Source organism: Mesoplodon densirostris, chromosome 10 (genome assembly GCF_025265405.1).
Source record: "Mesoplodon densirostris isolate mMesDen1 chromosome 10, mMesDen1 primary haplotype, whole genome shotgun sequence".
NCBI classification, from domain to species: Eukaryota; Metazoa; Chordata; class Mammalia; order Artiodactyla; family Ziphiidae; genus Mesoplodon; species Mesoplodon densirostris.
In genome coordinates, this window is record NC_082670.1 from 43990918 (window position 1) to 44010544 (window position 19627).

At 38.9% G+C, this 19627-nt stretch overlaps 1 protein-coding gene across 1 annotated transcript in view; it reads right to left on the reverse strand.

Moving 5' to 3' along the window:
• Positions 1–19627, reverse strand: part of LOC132497793 (dystonin-like) — a 504834-nt gene that overhangs the window by 104874 nt on the left and 380333 nt on the right. The window contains 9 exon segments of the mRNA XM_060111281.1: positions 2605–2734; positions 3613–3854; positions 4448–4510; positions 6808–6934; positions 7832–7988; positions 9590–9756; positions 10569–10886; positions 12104–12312; positions 17643–17766. Coding sequence (XP_059967264.1) covers positions 2605–2734; positions 3613–3854; positions 4448–4510; positions 6808–6934; positions 7832–7988; positions 9590–9756; positions 10569–10886; positions 12104–12312; positions 17643–17766 — 1537 coding nt within the window.

A 19627-nucleotide genomic window follows, 5' to 3' on the forward strand; every position in this document is an offset into this window, starting at 1 on the left:
TTTTTTTTTTGCTGTACGCAGGCCTCTCACTGTTGTAGCCTCTCCCATTGCAGAGCACAGGCTCTGGATGCGCAGGCTCAGTGGCCATGGCTCACGGGCCCAGCCGCGCCGCAGCATGTGGGACCTTCCCGGTCTGGGACATGAACCCGTGTCCCCTGCATTGGCAGGCGGACTCTCAACCACTGTGCCACCAGGGAAGCCCCTGTATCCTTTTCTTTAATAGCAAACCTTCAACGACCAGATGGAGGTAAGTGACTCCCAAATGTGTGTATCTACACCCAACTATGCTCTTCTACGCAAATCACACATCAGCAGCCAGCTGCTCAGAAGTTACAATAGGAAATCTCACCAACCCTTTAAAATTCAATGTTGGAGGAAAAAACTCACGATATTCCTATCAAAATGGGTAGGTTTTTCCGACTTTTAGACTTCTTTTGCAGGTTATTCTCATGCACATCACGAAATGCCATAATTCAGGATGTTCTTTCATGACTCTCCTATATCCTCAATCACAAACCCTTAAACCCAGTCCTTCCGTTCCCAACACCCAACTCCATGTTGGTTCTCATCGTGTTTTGCCAAGACCAGTATTTCTCAAGCTGGAGCTGCATCAGAGACCCCTAGAGGGTCTGGTCACACAGGTGCTGGGCCCACCCCCGGAGGCACTGATCAGCAGGTCTGAAGTGAGGTCTGAATGTGCATTTCTAACACGTCCCCAGGGGATGCTCCACTCTTGCTGCCAGGAGCACCCTTTCCAGAACTGCACACCTTGACCAAGAGCCTTCTAACCAGCTTACCTGCGATTCATGATCTTCAGCTGCAATGAATTTGGTTCTAAAATAATTTCCCTTAAACATCACTGAATATGTCACTTCTGGGCTCAAACCCCTCAATAATTTACTCGTCACCAACTAGATGGCAAAATCTGATGACCTCTGCTTGACCTCCAGGGTCTCCCACAAAAGGGCTCTCATGTGCTCATCCAAGAAGGTCTGTCCTCCGAGAGGAAGCCCTCATCTGCCCACTGATCACACGTCCTCATCGCAACAGGCTGGGCGCACAGGGGCCCCACAGCTCACATGCTCCATCCCTCCCCCTCCGTCCCTGCCCCATCCCACTTGCACGATCCCACTGGGTCTCACCCTCCGCTAGGATGCCCTGCCTGCTCCCCCAGCCCTGAGGACGGCATGCTCCTTGAAGCCCAGAATTTCAGACCATCCCTCAACACATGAGTCACTCAACACTGATGGTGTGAAGAGCTGATCTGACAGATTTTTTTCACCTAGTGTAATGCACTGAAGGGCTGCTTCTCTTAGAGCCCAGCCCCTGAAACGTTTACCTAAACAACGTCACACTATACGGCGTGTTCTAGTCAATCACAATCTGATAATGAAATAATGCAACTCAAACCATAAATGGAGAAGGAGAAATATCAAAACCTTATCAGGAAGCTTTTCTGAAATATGCATTCCTTGCTCCCTCCGCTATTCTAAGATGCCTTGCAAATATTCCTTCGGGTAATTCTGATATTCTAGGTGAGAGCCACTGAATTAGGGCCCAATTAATTATAATGCAACAGGAGTCTCTATTGTTGGATTAAATACACCTTTCAACATTAAGATCTCTTAGGATGACTCTTTTTCTTTTACTGGAGTATAGTTGATTTACAATGTTGTGTCAGTTTCAGGTGCACAGCAAAGTGAAGCAGTTATAGGTATAAGGATGACTCTTATTAAACTAAAACGTACTTAGAAACTTCTAAATTTATCACAGCGTATCTGACTCTAGAGGAAGGACAAGATTTAGCTAAATATAATGGAACAATTCAAAGTAAAATGATTCTTGTGATAGTCATAGTAAACACACTTACTATGTGCCAGATACTGTTTGTCTGAGCTGCACACACATTAACTCACTGAATTCTCCAAATACTATGAAGTAGGGAAAATGAGTATCACTGTCTTACACTCACTCCCATATCATTACAATAAGGAAAAGGGGTGATAAGATAACAGAGCTTGTGAAGGAAATTCTGCATCTCCGAGGAACAGTTTATATAGGGACAGGATGGAGATGGGAGAAGGACTCTGGGTACAGAGCAAAACCCCAGACTCCTGTGGGGAGCAGTCTTCTCAGGCTGGTTGGGAAAGGGTCCAGCAGCATGAAACAGGGGCTGGTGGGGTGCCATCAGGAACTCCATGGTGGAGAAAGGCACCCACCTTTTCCAGACAAACAAACAAAAAGGACTCTCCACACTAAAATATAACAAAGCATAAAAAATTAGAAGCACCCAAAACCTAGTAAAAAAATAAACCATAATGAAAACATGTGATTCAATACACAGCATTCTATTAACTGGTATCTACCTTCTTCATAAACACAAATTTCGTTACTGTGTTTGGTGAGAAAAACACAAGATATGCCAAGGCCTAGCACCATGTAATATGAAATAACATTTTAGAATATGCAAAGATCGATTCTGAAACAGGAAAGCAAATCCCAAAGTCAGTGAGATTGTTGGATAGATGTTTTCTGATAGAGATTATCATTTTTAAAAAATGACTGTGCTTCTGTTCACGGCCTCTGGTGTAAGTGGTAACATACCTATTTCCGTCAACATCTGCTTCCACTTGGGGGCCTCCGGAGTGTCTGGGTTCTCCTCCAGCAGCTCCGTCAGCTTGTCTTTCAACTCCTGCACTTTGTTTACATTTTGCTTCAGTTCTGCCTCAAATGACTAACAAGGAAATAAAAAAAGTAACTTCTTTAAAGTATGTCAACATCAAAAGACAAAAACACAATTTCAATAGAGCACTTTTTTCTCCAACATGACCAAAAGAGGGGAAAAAATCCACTGTTAAAGGCTGAAGTGAGTGAGGACTGGATTCAGCAGTTAATTATATTTTCTTTTCCTCTTCATAACTATTCTTTGACTAGGTGATAACAGAATCCCAAGGAGGAATGCTAGAGCTACAGAGATAATGACCCTCATCCCATCACCTAGAAAGAATTTCAAGGTATTCTCAAATCCCTTTGGAAAAAAAGGAAAATGACATCAGTAAGATTGTAATTAATCAGAAAATCAGTCTTGATAAAGGCTGCAAGATTTGAGACTACTAGCAAATAAGCACTTTTCTGGACAACACGTTACAGAGTTCAAAGATAAGTTAGTCATCTGGAGACATTTTTGCCAGCATTGCCAGAGTGCAAAACCGTTTTCCCAACCCTGACAGTTGTAGAAAGAAATACTGTGTATTAAACAAAGGGAAAGCAGGAGCTCCCCTATTTTATACTGGACAGAACAGATTCCTAATACACTTAGCCCTTAAATACATCTTTTCCAGTAAGTACTGGTTAAAATCCAAGACTTAAACTAATTTGAAGGCGGCAAAGTTGCTTGCACCCAACAGCTCACTCATCTTTATAACATCTGAGTGTAAAAATAAGTGACTATTAGCATCAGTCTCTACAGAAAGTCATGTTCAACAAAGCTGGCAACTATGTGTTGAAGGTTATAGAGCCAGAAACCAGAATGGGGCTCCTGACCCCCAGGGCTCAGTTCTGAGCACTAATCTGTTTTCTCACATCTTCGGTAAATGGACCCACATAAGATACCTTGTTCTGTTCAACTTGACTCTTCACAGCCTCAGTGTCTGTAGGTGTAGGTGCCTGATGCCATTTCGTGGCAGTTTTGTTCATCGTCTGTAACCACTGCATCATGGCACTTGATTCTTCCTGAGCCTTTTGCAATCTGGAGAGTTTGGTACTCAGTTCGGCTATTTTGTCTTTAAGTAAGAGGCCAAGATCTTCATAGCCATGGCTTATGTCAGTCATATCCTTTTTAATGGACATTAATCCTAAACGTAAGAAGAAAAATTATATTGACACATTTTCAGAGTGTTTAGAGCTCTAGAAATAAAAATTTGTTTCATGTGCTATTTCCTTCTATTTTGTCAATATTAAGTCTACTATGATAAAGTCATAGAGTTTTTAGAACTAAAATGTTACATCATCTTACAATGCTACTTAATGACAAATACTTTAGGTATACTGCATAATACAAGTGAAATGAGATAGATATTTTAAATGGAATAAAAAACCCAAATCATGAAATGATGCTTATTAATTCCTCAGGCATCAAATTTAAAAAAAATAGCTCAAATAATGTTATCCCAAGTGAGAAAATATCTCAAATTAACCCGAAAGAAGGAAACATAAACCAAATGCCAAGCTGAATTACTGGATTTCATTAAGTTCAGATGAACAAAATTGCATGGAATGTTATATAAACATGTTATTTATGGAGAACATGACTATACTCATACCATTTTAATTCAAGTTTGAAATTTCGATATAACTACTTTTCATCCCTAAAAAGATTTTCTCTCTCTCTCAAAAGAAACACCATACCAAGTAATTTAATCAATAAGCACTTAAAGTTACCATTTACCTTTATTTGCCAAAATATCCTGAGTATCTATGGCTGTTCCTTCACCATTTAATATTACTCCACCTGCAAAAATATTAAAACTGAAGTCATCATAGATTTCTATTGTATTTTATATATATTAATAGTAGGTGGCATTAAAGCAAACGCCATAAACAGTTATTCTTTTAAAATGTTATTACTATTTGAAAATGTAAAATACTGATTCAATTTCAAAATCAAATGAAGGTCTGAAAGATCAAGCTATATCCTCTCTTTTGCATAAAATTTATTCTTAAAGTCATAACATGATCAACTTAAACAGTAGAGTTTCAGTAACTTTAGATTATATACATTAATCATTAACTGTTAATTTATATGAAAATTTGGGGATAAGGTTGTTTTAAAGCTGAAGTTATTTTAGTGATACAGTCCCTGAAGCACAGAAGCTGGTCACTACGTGTGTTGCTTGAAGCATAAATGCCTGACGGACAAAAGAATGTCTGTCTCAAGTTAAGAAACTGAAAATTGTCTGCTGTAGTTACAGTGTTTTCATGGGTTTAATGGAGGTGGAATAAGGTAAAAAGACATGAAAGAAAAGTTAAAAGTAAAAGAAACCATTACTGTATCAACATAGAGGAAGAAGGTACAGTGGCTGGGGCACCTGGGCCCTGGCATATGTCTCACCTGAACTTAAACCCCAGCCCCACTAATGACTCCCTGTGAGGCTGCACAGGTGAATCCATCTGTGCAGCCTCTGCTGGGGAGAATAACACGTATCTCGCAAGACCACTGTGGGCATTAAAGACAGTTACCCTACTGCCTAGCAAATAGGAACTACTTGGTGAGCCGTAGTAATTATTTCTCTTTAATTCCATAAACACCTAGCACAGGTTCCTTTTTCATAACCAGAATATTAAAAAATCAATTAGACCTTCTCATGTTAGTATGCCTTGGCTCTCTATCCAAAACACAAAAATATTTCCCCAAACTAACCACATGAGAACAAGCCTAAACAAAAACATTTAAATATCTGAACCTTAATCTAAGTTTTGTCCCTTTAAAAAAAAAAAATCACACACACCGTGGCATTTCAGATGGAAGTGAAAATACCCTTTAGATACTTGAGATTAATTCCTACCATGCTTGGGAGTTGTCAAGAGTAGGAAAAAAATACTTTTTACTCATTACTAATATAGAATGGGCATGAAGAACTAATGTAAAACACCACAGAATTCCCTTCCTTTAAAAAAAAACAAAAAACCTTGACATTTCAGGAAATCTGATTAGGAGAGAAAGAAGAGATCATCACACACGTATACTATGAGGATTGCCTGAAATGGGATTAATAGAGCAGAATAAATGGTAGGTGGAGACGGGCCCAGCTCAACATCAGCCTCACAATGGGAACAGCTGGGGGCTGAGCAGGGCAGATAAACCACAGAGGATCGTCAGAAACCCTCAGAATAAAGATATGAGATCTGCCTTTGGTCTACTCTTGGATTATTTGAAACCTGATAGTGACAACAATATAAATATGTTTTAAACTTAAAACTCTATCCACAACTTAATTTTAGAACCATTATTTATACATGACTCTCCCCTTCTGCTGAGAAGCCTAGGAAGATTGTGATTCAGACATGCTGGCTAACACAGTATAGAACTGTTTTCTTTGGGAATAGTGTATGGAATAAAGCAGATGGGAAGAAATTAAGAGGGGCTCACTCAACAGAAAAGAACCTGTTTCCTTTCCTTATTTCCTTCTTTCCCAGGAGACCAGATTCATTTCTTTATCAAAGATTTCAAATAGAATTTCTACATCCCCATCAATTAGGTAAAAACAAACAAACTGGAATCTGATCTTTCCCCTTCCCCAATATAATGATCCTTATTCTTACAGATGAATTTGGTTACATTTTAAATTGTAGTATTTAATAAGATGAAACCTAAGAGATCTGAAATTTGACCAGAACAGACACTTTTCCGTGGCAGCGTTTAGGTTGTTTAGAGATGCCATCTTTCTTGTCACTTTCCCTTCGTGTTTGAGGCTATTTTATGCATTAATTTTTTTTTTTTTTTTTTTTTTTTTTGCGGTACGCGGGCCTCTCACTGTCGTGGCTTCTCCCGTTGCGGAGCACAGGCTCCAGACGCGCAGGCTCAGCGGCCACGGCTCACGGGCCCAGCCGCTCCGCGGCATGTGGGATCTTCCCGGACCGGGGCACGAACCCGTGTCCCCTGCATCGGCAGGCGGACTCTCAACCACTGCACCACCAGGGAAGCCCTATGCATTAATTTTTAAAAATAACATACACAAAGAAAATCAACATGGGTGGACCCAGTTCTTATGGGTTTTACCACAAATGTAAAATAAATAAAGCACTTACCTGACTTAGCTGCTGCTATGGCCTTTGCAGGGGCCATCACAGCACTTATTAGGTTACATAGTGAGATACCACTGTTGTTGACTTTCTGAATCTCTGGTGTCTTTAAGCTCCACTTCTCTTGTAATTTCTGGAGATATAAAAACACATTATTTTTCAGTCTTTGTAATCTTTTCCAAGTTACATATTATAATTCAATGTCTTAAATATATCTTAAAACAGTGATGATTGTGGGTTCTGACTTATGGGATGGAAGAAAAGGACAGCATCTCTATTTGTTCCAATGGCCCAGGTGACTGTTAATACTGTTAATAGTGAGGAGTGGGGTGGGGTCCATCCTGAATTCTGCTCCCAGCCACAGTGGAAGCCAGGCTAGTCCCAGCTGCCACGGGTTCCAAAGTAACTGTCAACGGTAAGTCTGCAAAACTGTACTAGGTAACAGCCAAGTTACAAAAAAAAAAAAAAAAGAAAAAGGAGTAGAAACAATTTTAAAAAATGGAAATTCAGAATTCCATTTAATAGTGAATTTTAATCATCAAAACTTCAATGAATTTTAAAGGACACACAACTCCACAAATTTAGAGTGGAAAACTTGCCATAACTGGTCATACATTTTATGACTGAGTCAGATGACAAGACTGACACACTAGAGATTCAAATAACTTCCGTCTTCAAATACTGGTTAGAGTGATATATCCCAACTAGAGCAAAAGGCTGAGTTGAAGAGAAGGATGTTTTACTAACATTAGGAAAAAATGGTATAAAAAATAAACGAAGTAGAGATGTGGTGGGGAAAGAAACTTGGACCAGTCAGAAACTCACAAATACGTCTCTTTAAAAAAGCAAATTAACTGAAAGTCTGTGTCCTTCTTCAAAAGGATCAGTTAAACCCGTCATGATTTCCAAATATCACCAAAATACACTGTACATACATGAGGCTCTAACTTATGCTATTAGATAAAAGGAAACCTCTCATTCCTAACACAGGCAAATGAGAAATTCTTATCAGACATGGACAATGATTCACCTTAGTTTCTTCCAAAGATTTCCCCAAATCCTCTGCACCAAAAGAAGGCTGCACAACGGGAACTCTTTCTGTGGTTTCTTTTATCCATGACTTTAATGATTTAACCAGAACTTGAAAGGCATCCATCTGTTCTTGACAAGAAGATACAGCTTCTTTTCTAGATCACAAACATCATTGACAAATTTAAGCCACAAAGGGAGATACTCCAAAGGACTAATTACTAAAGAGTAAATTACTATTCCCATTTCAAGCTTAGCATTAAGAAAACATCTTCCCCCAGGCACACTTCAATCCTCAGATACAGGAGGAAAGGTTTCATAGGTGGCAAGTGAAATCAGCTAAATTACTCCTTGTCTATTTCCTCAGTGAAGTCTGTGGATCACGACAGGAACAGTTAAGATATTTGTAACCCATGAGTAACGGCTCTCTATAATGCTACGTACACTCTAAAGCCATATAAACAGCTTTAACATGATTTCCGCTTTATATGGTGCTAAATGCCAGCAGGCTGAGAACCAGAGGGGAAACACAAGTCACTAACATGAGGGAAACACAGCGCCACCTAGTGTCACTACAGTCACTTTAGTGGATGGGTAAACTGGGTCTTTACAGAGAGAGAGGACAGGTTTGAGTTTCCAAAAACGAGGTGAGACCTAGTGATGCAGAACTTAATGTGCACCTCCCCCATGGATACTCAGAAAGCTCCACAGTGAACTATACGGATCTCTCTGTACAGTCTCTGTACACTACACAGAGGGAGGGCACACGACTGGCACAGGTACAGCTATGAGGGCAGTTAGATTTGGTAACTGGATACCATGTAGACGGCATGTGCACGTGTGCAGGTGTGTGGATTATTAGCAGAGAGTACATGGCTGGTAAACTAATCACCGATGACCACATGGTTTTATAATTGGACCCATCTGACAGAAGAAACAACCTAGAGTTTACCCAAGGAAACCAAGAATATTTCTTCTGCACCATGTGAATTAAATAGGATGGAAATGATAGTTCTGTGAGTAGTCCAGACAGCACTCAAAAGTTTTAGGTAGACAATTCCAAAGAAATGACGAAGAATAGCTGAAAGAGAAATGACTACTTTCTATCTTTTGGGTGGCTTCTGTATGAACTTTGGCAAAACCAGATGTATATTCTCAACTAGCACGAGATCAGAAATATAAAACTCAATCACAAGGCTCACACCCCTGTACATTTTTTTACCTTAATTTAGGTTCATTCTCTTGTTTCTTACCTTGTTTGTTCGTGAAATCATGTCTGATCTACAACTCTTCAAAAAGGAAACTATTTTACAAAAAAAAAAAAAAGCCATACAGAACTATCCAGAACTAGGCTGGAATGATGCATCATTTCTGAATTGAGCCCAGAAAGCAATGAACCATGGGCCATCTTTTATTTCTGCCTTTGCAAATAAAAATGTAATAGCCAAAGGCTTCAGACTACAGTGAGTTTAAACTACTTTCAGTAAAACACTACCACCACCATTTTCCTCACACAGTGCTTTCTATAAATAAATACTTTCATGTAAGAAGTAGTGAATTTCCTCCTAAATACTTTAACAAAAACTATACTTAGTTTTAACAGCAAAAAAATTATCAATATTAAAGTACTTATAAAGTAGCCCTAAGCTTATTCTCAAGTTTCCAAAAACTATTCCAGGTAGCTACATAACTAAATAAAAATCATGCATTCCAATTAGTATCAAGTAGAATAAAATCCAATTTTTTAAGTGGTGCTTACTTTTCTTTGACAGTATCCTCCATTTCCTTGAATTTCTTTGACAAATTATTTGTTTTTTCAAAAACCAGAGCTTTATCCCCTGGCAAGCCATAGCTGGAGATCTCCTTCAACAGATTATGCAAAACTTCGAGATCTTTCCTGCGTTCTAGCAGTTCAGAAGTTGATTCCTACAAAGCATTTAGATATTTCATAATATAAGATGTTGCTACGAACATAAAGAACAGACTGGTGGTTGCCAAGGGGGAGGGGCTTGGGGGAGGGATACAGTGGGAGGTTGGGGTTAGCAGGTGTAAGCTTTTTATATATGGAATGGATACAGAACAAGGTCCTACTGTAGCACAGAGAAATATATTCAATAGCCTATGAAAAACCATAATGGAAAAGAATATTTAAAAAAGAATGTATATATATATATATATATATATATGTGTGTGTGTGTGTGTGTGTGTGTGTGTGTAACTGAGTCACTTTGCTGGACAGCAGTAATTAACACAACATTGTAAATCAACTATACTTCAATAAAAAAATTAAAAAATATATAAGGTGTTGCTAGATCTTCAAAGGGCATCCCATCAAGATGTAGGTAGGTATGGGACCAGAATGGCTCCACTCAGAATTTCACAGAATGATCCTGCCTATGGTCTAAGCATAAACAAACATGCAGGCAGGCTGTTTCAAAGAGAACAGTTTTTAATTTAAATATGCACTCTTTACATTCTGCCTCTGTGGGCTCTGGAATAAGATATGTATATCACCTATGATATACAGAAAATGAGAGATGGTGTTCACTTCTGATTAATGACCAAAGGCTTCAAGGAGAAGATGAGCTTTGAAGTTTTTAAAGGAGGAAAGCATAGATCTAACCAATCCATCAGCAATGAAAATGATGCTTGTTAGTCATAACCCTGCCAATAAATGTATGTGCTTGTCTTTGCTGTTGAATATTTGATCAGCCTTGTGAATTCCATGGGAAACATACCTGCATAAACTGAGACAACTCAGTAACATCCTTCTCAGGCACGTCTGCCTCAGTAAGAGCCTGGGTTTTGGTTTCTAAGAATGTCTGGAGCTTTTCTGAGAGGTTCTCAAACAGCTCCACTTTGGTTTTGAGTTCCTCCATTTGGGCAAGTTTTTCTTTGTGTTTGCGACTTGCTTCTGAAAAGCGAAGGGCTAAGTCCTTCATCCTGGCCTGCAGCGAGGATGCGGTGGACGGGTCCGTGGTCTCTGTGAACCTCTTCACTTTCTCATTCATGGCATTTATGCTGCTCTGCCGCCCCGTGATGTCCTGGTCCAACAACTGAAATGAACCAAATACCGCGCACGTAACACAATGATATTTACAAATAACGTCAGACTTATAAAAATTACTATTCAGAACAACAGACGTTTGAGCCACCTGTGACTAAGGAAGCTAATGGGAGTGACAGACAAGCTGATTGGTCCCTAGAGGAATCCCATCCCCAGTACCCGCAAGGAGACTGGAGAACAGCTGGCTGGCTGCCCTGGCGAGGCAGGAGACAGCCGCCACTCAGCAACCCCGGGATCTCCTGCAGCCCAGGGATTATCCACGGTCCTGATTTTTCAAAGGCTAGACAACAACAAGACTGATCTGATTAACCTCCTGGGCAGCTGGCTAAAGCCGTGAGGAACAAACAGGACCCGGTGTGCAGGGATGCCCTGTACCATGAGTGATGTTCATGAAAAGTACACAGAGGGAAGTCCCTCTGTGCTCCTTCACAGAAAATCGCTTCACACACTTCTCTTTATGCAAGCGCTACTTTCCACGTTGTTATATTCAGGAGACATCTCTTCATGCCTTAAATTTCTCTTAAATCTACCCATCCTTGGAGCTTACTATATTTTTTTCAATATATTACAATTTTTTAATTGAGATATAATTGACATTTGTATAACTATCTGTTATAATAATGTTATAACAGTAAATTAGTTTCAGGTGTACAACATAATGATTCGATAATTGTAAATATTGCCAAATGTCACCACAATAAGTCTAGGTAATGTCCATCACCACACACAGTTACAATTTTTTTTCTTGTGATGAAAACTTTTAAGTTCTACTCTCTTAGTAACTTTCATACAATTATTTTTAATTTATCCAATATCCAGTGTTGTTTTAGCAAGAGAACCCAATAGTATATACAGTTCAAGTTCCTGGGAAGAATAAGTCTGTGTTTTTTCTTAAAGAGAATTATAAGGTTCTGGTCCCTGCCATCTAGAATGATCTTTATAACCCACGATTCATATGCTGAGGAAGATACACAGATAAAAGAGCAAATAATGTTACACTAACAAGAACATTCAAGTTCTTCATATATAGGTTTATGTCTGCACATGGAAAAACCCAGGATATATGAATTTTAGGGATGAAAATGTGTAGTGAAAATCAGTGAAAGGCTTTGATATGGGCAGAGCATGAAAACATCCACACTTTTTGAATAACCTGAGATGCTGGGTTTATTTTCATCTAAAAGTGGTTTGTTGGAAGTCACTTACGATGTTTTTACTGATGACATCCTGCAGAGCGGCGGAGTTCAAGGGCACGGGGCGCTGCTCTTCCAGCGAGCGCTCCACACCCGCCATCCAGTCCAGCATCTCATCCAGGCCGTCCTGCACACTCAGAGAGCGGGTCAGGGTTATCTGCAGCTTCTCGTTTCGTTCACTGACAGACTTGGACAGGTCATCATATCTCCCGACGATGTCACCTAGTCCAAAAGGATCGGGAAATTTTAACCACTAAATTCTCTTTGCGCTGTTCCTTTGCAAAACACACTAAGGAGAGCCACAAAAATTTCTATACTAGAATTGGAAGAGGAAAAAAGGTTGAAATGATAAATTCATAATGCATCATCAGAGCACCACCAAAACCTGAAAAAAAGAAAGAAAAGATCCTAGTGGAAAATAAAAAGCTAAAAATTTTTAAATAGTATATATGTGTAAATATAATTGTGTGTGTGTGTGTGTGTGTGTGTGTGTGTGTGTGTATATATATATATATATATATATTCTTCATTTGAAAAAAAGATTTTTGGATGCATAAACATTTGAATTGTCCAGAGAAATGAAAGTGATCCAAACAGCCAATCTTTGGAATAAATATTGGTTTTCAACCTGACTTTTCAAATTAGCCACACTTGATAACTACATGGAAAAAAAAAAAAGGTGACAGTCTTACAGAGCTAATCTCAAGAAACAATATACTCTTATAAAGATTTATTAAGAATTAACCTTTACGCATAAAAATTATTTCAATCTTTCTTGCTCACGCATGCTCTCTCTCTCATGTACACACACACACAGATTTAAGTTTTTCTCATCCTTCACATCCTAAACAAAGTACTCAAACGCACAGAAGTTAGCAGATGCAAATGTACTGAGAAAACAGACAACACACAATGAAAATTCACATAAAATACAGAAGGTTGAGATGATGCTTCCAAGATAACACAGATAGAATGTATTTGATAAGTTTAATAGCAGGCAAAGGGAAAAATAAACAATGTTAGCAGGCTGACCTGTCTCAGATAAGATTTACTTTCAATTCTAAAGACTTAAGATGCTTTAAAAAAAAAACCTTTCTGGCTATTTTTCATTCATATATAAAGCTCTATATTTTAACAACCTACATTCTATGCTGCAAGACCAATGAGAAGTTCAAAGAACAGTAGTTTTTAATGTATTCACCTCTCCCTCCCCCGACTCCACCTCTCTGGAAAACAATGTTTTTAATCATCAATTTATCACTTACTGTCCAAGAATCTGAAAAGAATTTTAATTATTTCTGATACACTGTAAAATGTTTCAATGGAAGAAAATATTGACATCTCTATAAAAATGAAACCTCTTACATGCTTATGTTTGGCTTATGGTACATAATCCATATAAACAAACAATATTTCTTTTTGCTTGTTCTAATATTATCTCATGAGAAAACAGTTTGACAAATTTTCACTGAACTGAGAGGTTAAGCTTGGATGACTGAAAGAGACAATCATGCTCCTTTCACAAAAACACAATGAAGCCCCTGAGAAGGGTAACAGGGAGGGGACAGAGTTTAATATGCACCAAGATGCTGAGGGCAGACAAGCAGCGGGTTCAAGTGCAGCCCTGATTTGAAAGTCACAGAGCAGATCATCTGAACTGCAGGCTGTGAATGGCAGGTGAGCTGTTTCTCAAATGGACGGCTCTGTGCTTCAACAGGGCACCATCGTATCTGTTTAGCTATGGTAAGTGATTTCCCAAGCAAAGTCAGCTATTTTAATAAAGTTAACACACACAACATTGTAAATCAACTATACTTCAATAAAAAATTTTTTTAATTAACACATTGTATTAGTTTATTTTTGGACTCCTTAGTAATAAAATATTGTCACTGAAGTACATTCTTGATTTTAGTAATTAAAAAGTACTTTAGAAAAAGGTACAAACAAAATTTACTTTAAGAATGTTACTTTTTAAATGGTTGGTTTTCTTAGAAGTCAAATAGATCTTAGAGAAACTCCTCTATATCTTAAATATACTTTCACATATTCCTAAAAAACTATGTCAGAGAGAAGCTTTAGTCTTAAAATAATGTAACATGGATTTTAAACAAATGAAAGTGAAATTGTGTACAGTTAACAATGGGAAGGTGTCAAAATGCCTCTTCAAATACCAGAACTACATATAATATCATCTTTTCTCCCCCAAGCCCCTGTCCCAAGAGCAGTGGTTGCCAAAGTGGGAGGTGAAGACAGTGTTCTGGGACACAGGATCATTCGCAGTTTTATCTTCTACTTTAACATTTTATATTTTGGGGTCTTATAATGTACATAATATGCTAAGATAGCAATAGGTTTATGTAATTAATAAATACATGTGCACCTCTGAGCATCTATATACACATGCTGAAAATTACGTGACAAGGTGCATGATCAAAAGATTCTGAATGTCTCTAGAGAACAGACTGGAGGTTGCCAAGGAGGAGAGGGCTGGAGGAGGGATGCAGTGGGAGGTTGGGGTTAGCAGATGTAAACTCTTATATATAGAATGGATAAACAACAAGGTCCTACTGTATAGCACAAGGAGCTATATTCAATAACCTGTGATAAACCATAATGGAAAAGAATATTAAAAAAAGAATGTATATATATGTACAACTGAATCACTTTGCTGTACAGCAGTAATTAACACAACACTGTATATCAACTATACTTCAATTTAAAAATATTGATAGGGACTTCTCTGGTGGCTCAGGGGTTAAGAATCCGCCTGCCAATGCAAGGGACATGGGTTCGAGCCCTGGTCCGGGAAGATCCCACATGCTGCAGAGCAGCTAAGCCCACGCGCCACAACTACTGAGCCTGTGCTCTAGAGCCCGCAAGACACAACTACTGAAGCCCGTGTGCCACAACTTCTGAAGCTCATGTGCCTAGAGCCAGTACTCCGCAACAAGAGAAGCCACCGCAATGAGAAGTCCGTGCACCGCAACGAAGAGTAGCCCCAGCTCGCCACAACTAGAGAAAGCCCGTAAGCAGCAACAAAGACAAAACGCAGCCAAAGATAAATAAAAATAAAATAAATAAATTTATTTTAAAAATATTGATAAAAAATTGCACTATATCAGTGTTTAAATCCATGATGAAATATTGTAACAGAAAATGTATAATTTTTTTTTTTTTTTACATTTTCTTGAAACAGTGCAGGACTTTATGTCATATTACTGATATTTCGCCTCGAGGGTTTTTGCCTCTTTGAATACAAAATCCCGTTGGGCAAAGTAAGATGAAATATTTTTCCTCTAGGTTAGAAGAAGCACATCATACACTGCTGGAAACAAATCATCTGAAAATAATTTTAAAAAAAAAGATTCTGAATGTCTGTAAGAAAGAAAAAGGTTTGACTTCTACAGAGTGGTTTTAGAAGAGCAAAGCTTCATCCTTCTCTTTACCTACAATTTCAACTCAGGTTTTAATGCCAGCTCTCTTGAGGTGAAAGGTATGTTAATCATTTGCTATGTTAAAGTTTTTATTTCACACTGAGAATTATTTAATAACCTGAAACCACACATTAAATATAGGAAAAGTAGCAAAGTCAAAACAAAAAGTATAATAAGACAATAAACAATGTTAGTTGATAATCCACTGTGCGTTTAAACTAAATACTGTGAGTCGATACAAAGGTAATACACAACAGCTCTTTCCTCAAGAAAGGCACCACCTAACATGAGAGGCCACAAAAGCATCGCTGTAACTGGACAGGGTTTCTAGGATCACGGAAGAACCCTGTGAGGCCATTCAAAGACCCCACGAAAAGGAGAAGCAGGAACATCTCAACCTCTTAACCCCTTGCTCCTGCTTTTGACAAGAACATCCCTCCAAGAGTCTGTTGAGTCTGTTCTGGCCTTAGGTTGAGAGTCTAGCTCGGCCAAATCCCATCAACCAACAGAATCTTGTTAGGTTCTACTTTCTGTGACTGTTGCATACATAAAGAGTTTTTTGTAAATCAACTATACTCTAATATAAAATAAAAATTAAAAAAACCCTAAATGTAAGGCTGGGTATTATAAAACACTTAGAAGAAAACATAGTCTTCTGAATGTCTGCAAGAATGAACGATTTATGTCTTTGACATAAATCGCAGCAATATCTTTTTGGATCCATCTCCTAGAGTAATAAAAATAAAAACAAAAATAAATAAATGGGACCTAATTAAACTTAAAAGGTTTTGCACAGCAAAGGAAACCATAAACAAAATGAAAAGACAACCCACAGAATGGGAGAAAATATTTGCAAATGAAGCAACCAACAAGGGATTAACCTCCAAAATATACAAACAGCACATGCAGCTCAGTATCAAAAAAACAAACAACCCAATCAAATATTGGACAGAAGATCTAAACAGACATTTCTCCAAAGAAGACATTAACCAAAAGCACATGAAAAGATGTTCAACATCACTAATTGTTAGAGAAATGGACATCAAAACTACAATGAAGTATTCACCACACACCAGTCAGAATGGCCATCATCAAAAAGTCCACAAACAATAAAAGCTGGAGAGGGTGTGAAGAACAGGGAACCCTTCTACACTGTTGGGGAATGTAAATTGGTACAACCACTATGGAAAACAGTATGGAGGTTCCTCAAAAAACTAAGAATAGAACTATCATATGATCCAGCAATCCCACCCCTGGGCATATATCCAGAGAAAACCATAATTCGAAAAGATACATGCAGCACTGTTTACAATAGCCAAGACATGGAAGCAACCTAAATGTCCATGAATGGATAAAGAAGATATGGTACATATATACAATGCAATCATACTCAGCCATAAAAAAGAATGAACTAATGCCATTTGCAGCAACATGGATGGACCTAGAAGTTATCATACTGAGTTTAGTAAGTCAGGCAGAGAAAGACAAATATCATGTGATATCACTTATATGTAGAATCTAAAAGAAAAATGATACAAATGAACTTATTTACAAAATAGAAACAGACTCACAGACTTCGAAAACAAACTTATGGTTACCAAAGGAGAAACGTAGCAGGGAGGGATAAGTTAGGAGTTTGGGATTAACAAATACACACTACTATATATAAAATAGATAAAATCAACAAGGACCTGCTGTACAGCACAGGGAACTCTATTCAATATTCTGTAATAATCTATATAGGAAAAGAATCTGAAAAAGAATGGATATATGTATATGTGTAACTGTATCACTTTGCTGTACACGTGAAACTAAACACAACCCTGTAAATCAGCTATACTCTAATATTAAATTTAAATTTTTTAAAAAGTTTTTGCTATATTTTCTAAATAAAAAATTAAAATTTAGGTATGCAAACCACACAGCCCAGTCCCCACTCCCAAGATCCTAATACACCTGCCAAGGAGGGCGTGCCTCTGCCCTGACCGAGAAGGGCCATTTCACAGTGAAAGGACAGAGTGACGCAGAATATGCCAGCGAGCGACGTCTCCGTGTCTACTATGAGACTTGCATTTAGAACGGACATGTAAGACCAGACGCGAGGAAATGCACACTCACCCAGTGTTTTCTGGATGTCGTTCTTGGCGGGAAGTAAAGATCCCCTGGTGTCTAACAACACTTCAGCTGTTTTTTTCAGTTTCTCTACAGCCACCTGCTGACTTGATATCTGTCCCTGTAGAGCCTGGAGGATTGAACGCCTCAATTATATTCAGTAGGACTAAATAACAGATTTCCAGTACGAAAAAAAAGATTCACAGTAAGATAAATTGGACAGAGCAGACGTGTCATCAGTAGAAGCTTACTCCAGAATTCTTAGAATAAGGCCAGTTATAAAGTGACATTAGCAAAACCATCAGCCAGTCGGGAACATTCAAGTTCAGTCCTGGAATAAACCCTCAGCATATGCTCATGATAACCGGCCTGATTCCTGATCCTGAAACCCTCCACCCTCAGCCTGAGTTCCCCTCAATCCCACTCCCAGACTCTACACAATACCCCCACACCACCAGAAAACAAAGACAAGTAAAAAACACACAAGCAGCAGAACCCCTTTGAGACCATTTCTGACTCCAGGGAAGGAGATAATTAAGGACTTGCACATCCTGACCCAATGCTGAGTCATATTTATTTCCATTAATGCAACAAAAGTTACTTAACATCTAACAAATTACAAAAAAGCTTGCTACGTTTTGTGAAAATACAAAAATCAAACAGACACAAAACTTACCCATGGGGATCTTTCTAGTCTAATGCAGGAAGTGGTAAGTGCCAAAGATGAATAAGAAAAAGGTTGAGGGGGGAGGACCTGGGAAGGGAGGAGGGGCCTCCTCCATGGGGTGGCCCTGGGGCAGGTCATGGGGAAGGTGTGGACTTGGGCGTCCTCCTGGGGCTGCATCATCACCCAGGTGGTACCTGAGCCTCTTCTTTCCTTCCCACCTGCAAACCAACCACAAGCCCTGACAATTTCACCTGCTTAATATTTTTTTCAAATCTGGCTCTGGTTCTGTATTTCTGAATCACTACAGGTCAATCTCTCACTTAACTGGAAAAAGCATCCTAACTGTGCCCCTGCCTCCAGTCTCTCCCCTGATACAGCCCCTGATATGTTTTATGGAAGATACATACCTGACTACACCACTCCCCTCTTAAAATCTTTCATAGCTTCCTCTTGCTTCAGAATAAAGGGGATACTGGAGCCTGCCATCAATTGTCCAAGGGAATCTATTCCTTAATTCTATCTTCAATCTCATCTTTCTCCCCATCCTGTTCCAGAAGCATCCCACGACACAGCTATCCCTCAGCGATTTGCTCTTGCTGGACCCAAGGCCCTAGCATCTCTACACACAGACCTTGGGAGGCGACCCTGAGCTTGGCTCTTACCTGTAACATTCAGCTAGGAGGCCTTCCCTGTCTCTCCTCACCCCGAGTTGGAGCACTGCTCCCAGAAGCTCCCACACATGCCCTGTGAATAACACTGCACTGATTTGTCTCTTCTATCAAACTGGAACCTCCCTGAGAACTAGAAATTGATAGTATTCAGCTTTCTATTATCACTGCCTAGCCCAGTGCTGGGCACATGGCATTAACGAAAGTTTCTGGAATCAACAACTGAATGAATAAGTAAATAAATGAAGATATCAAGTGTAAGGTTTTAAAAGGTCCCCCTCCATTTCAGCCTTCAACAACAAAAAGCAGCAAATGTCTAAAGCCAATGGCAAAATGTTCCTCAATTAATTCTCATATCCAAGAAACTGTGATAATATACAGGCAGCTGTGCATATGTCCAAAGGCCCAACAATCTATGACCAGCATGGGATCTGTGATCTGAATACCAGATCCTACAATTGTTCTAAGAGGCCAAAGAATCTGCATCAGAGTGATCAGTTTGGGAAATTCTCCCACAAGTTTAGTTTCAGTTAAGTGTAAGAAATTCCTCAAAATAGGAACTTTACCTATAACGGACTGAAGTTTAAGCCACACGTACAGCTTATTTGCATCACACAGTTATATAGGAAATGAAATAAATTTAAAAGCACCTCCCA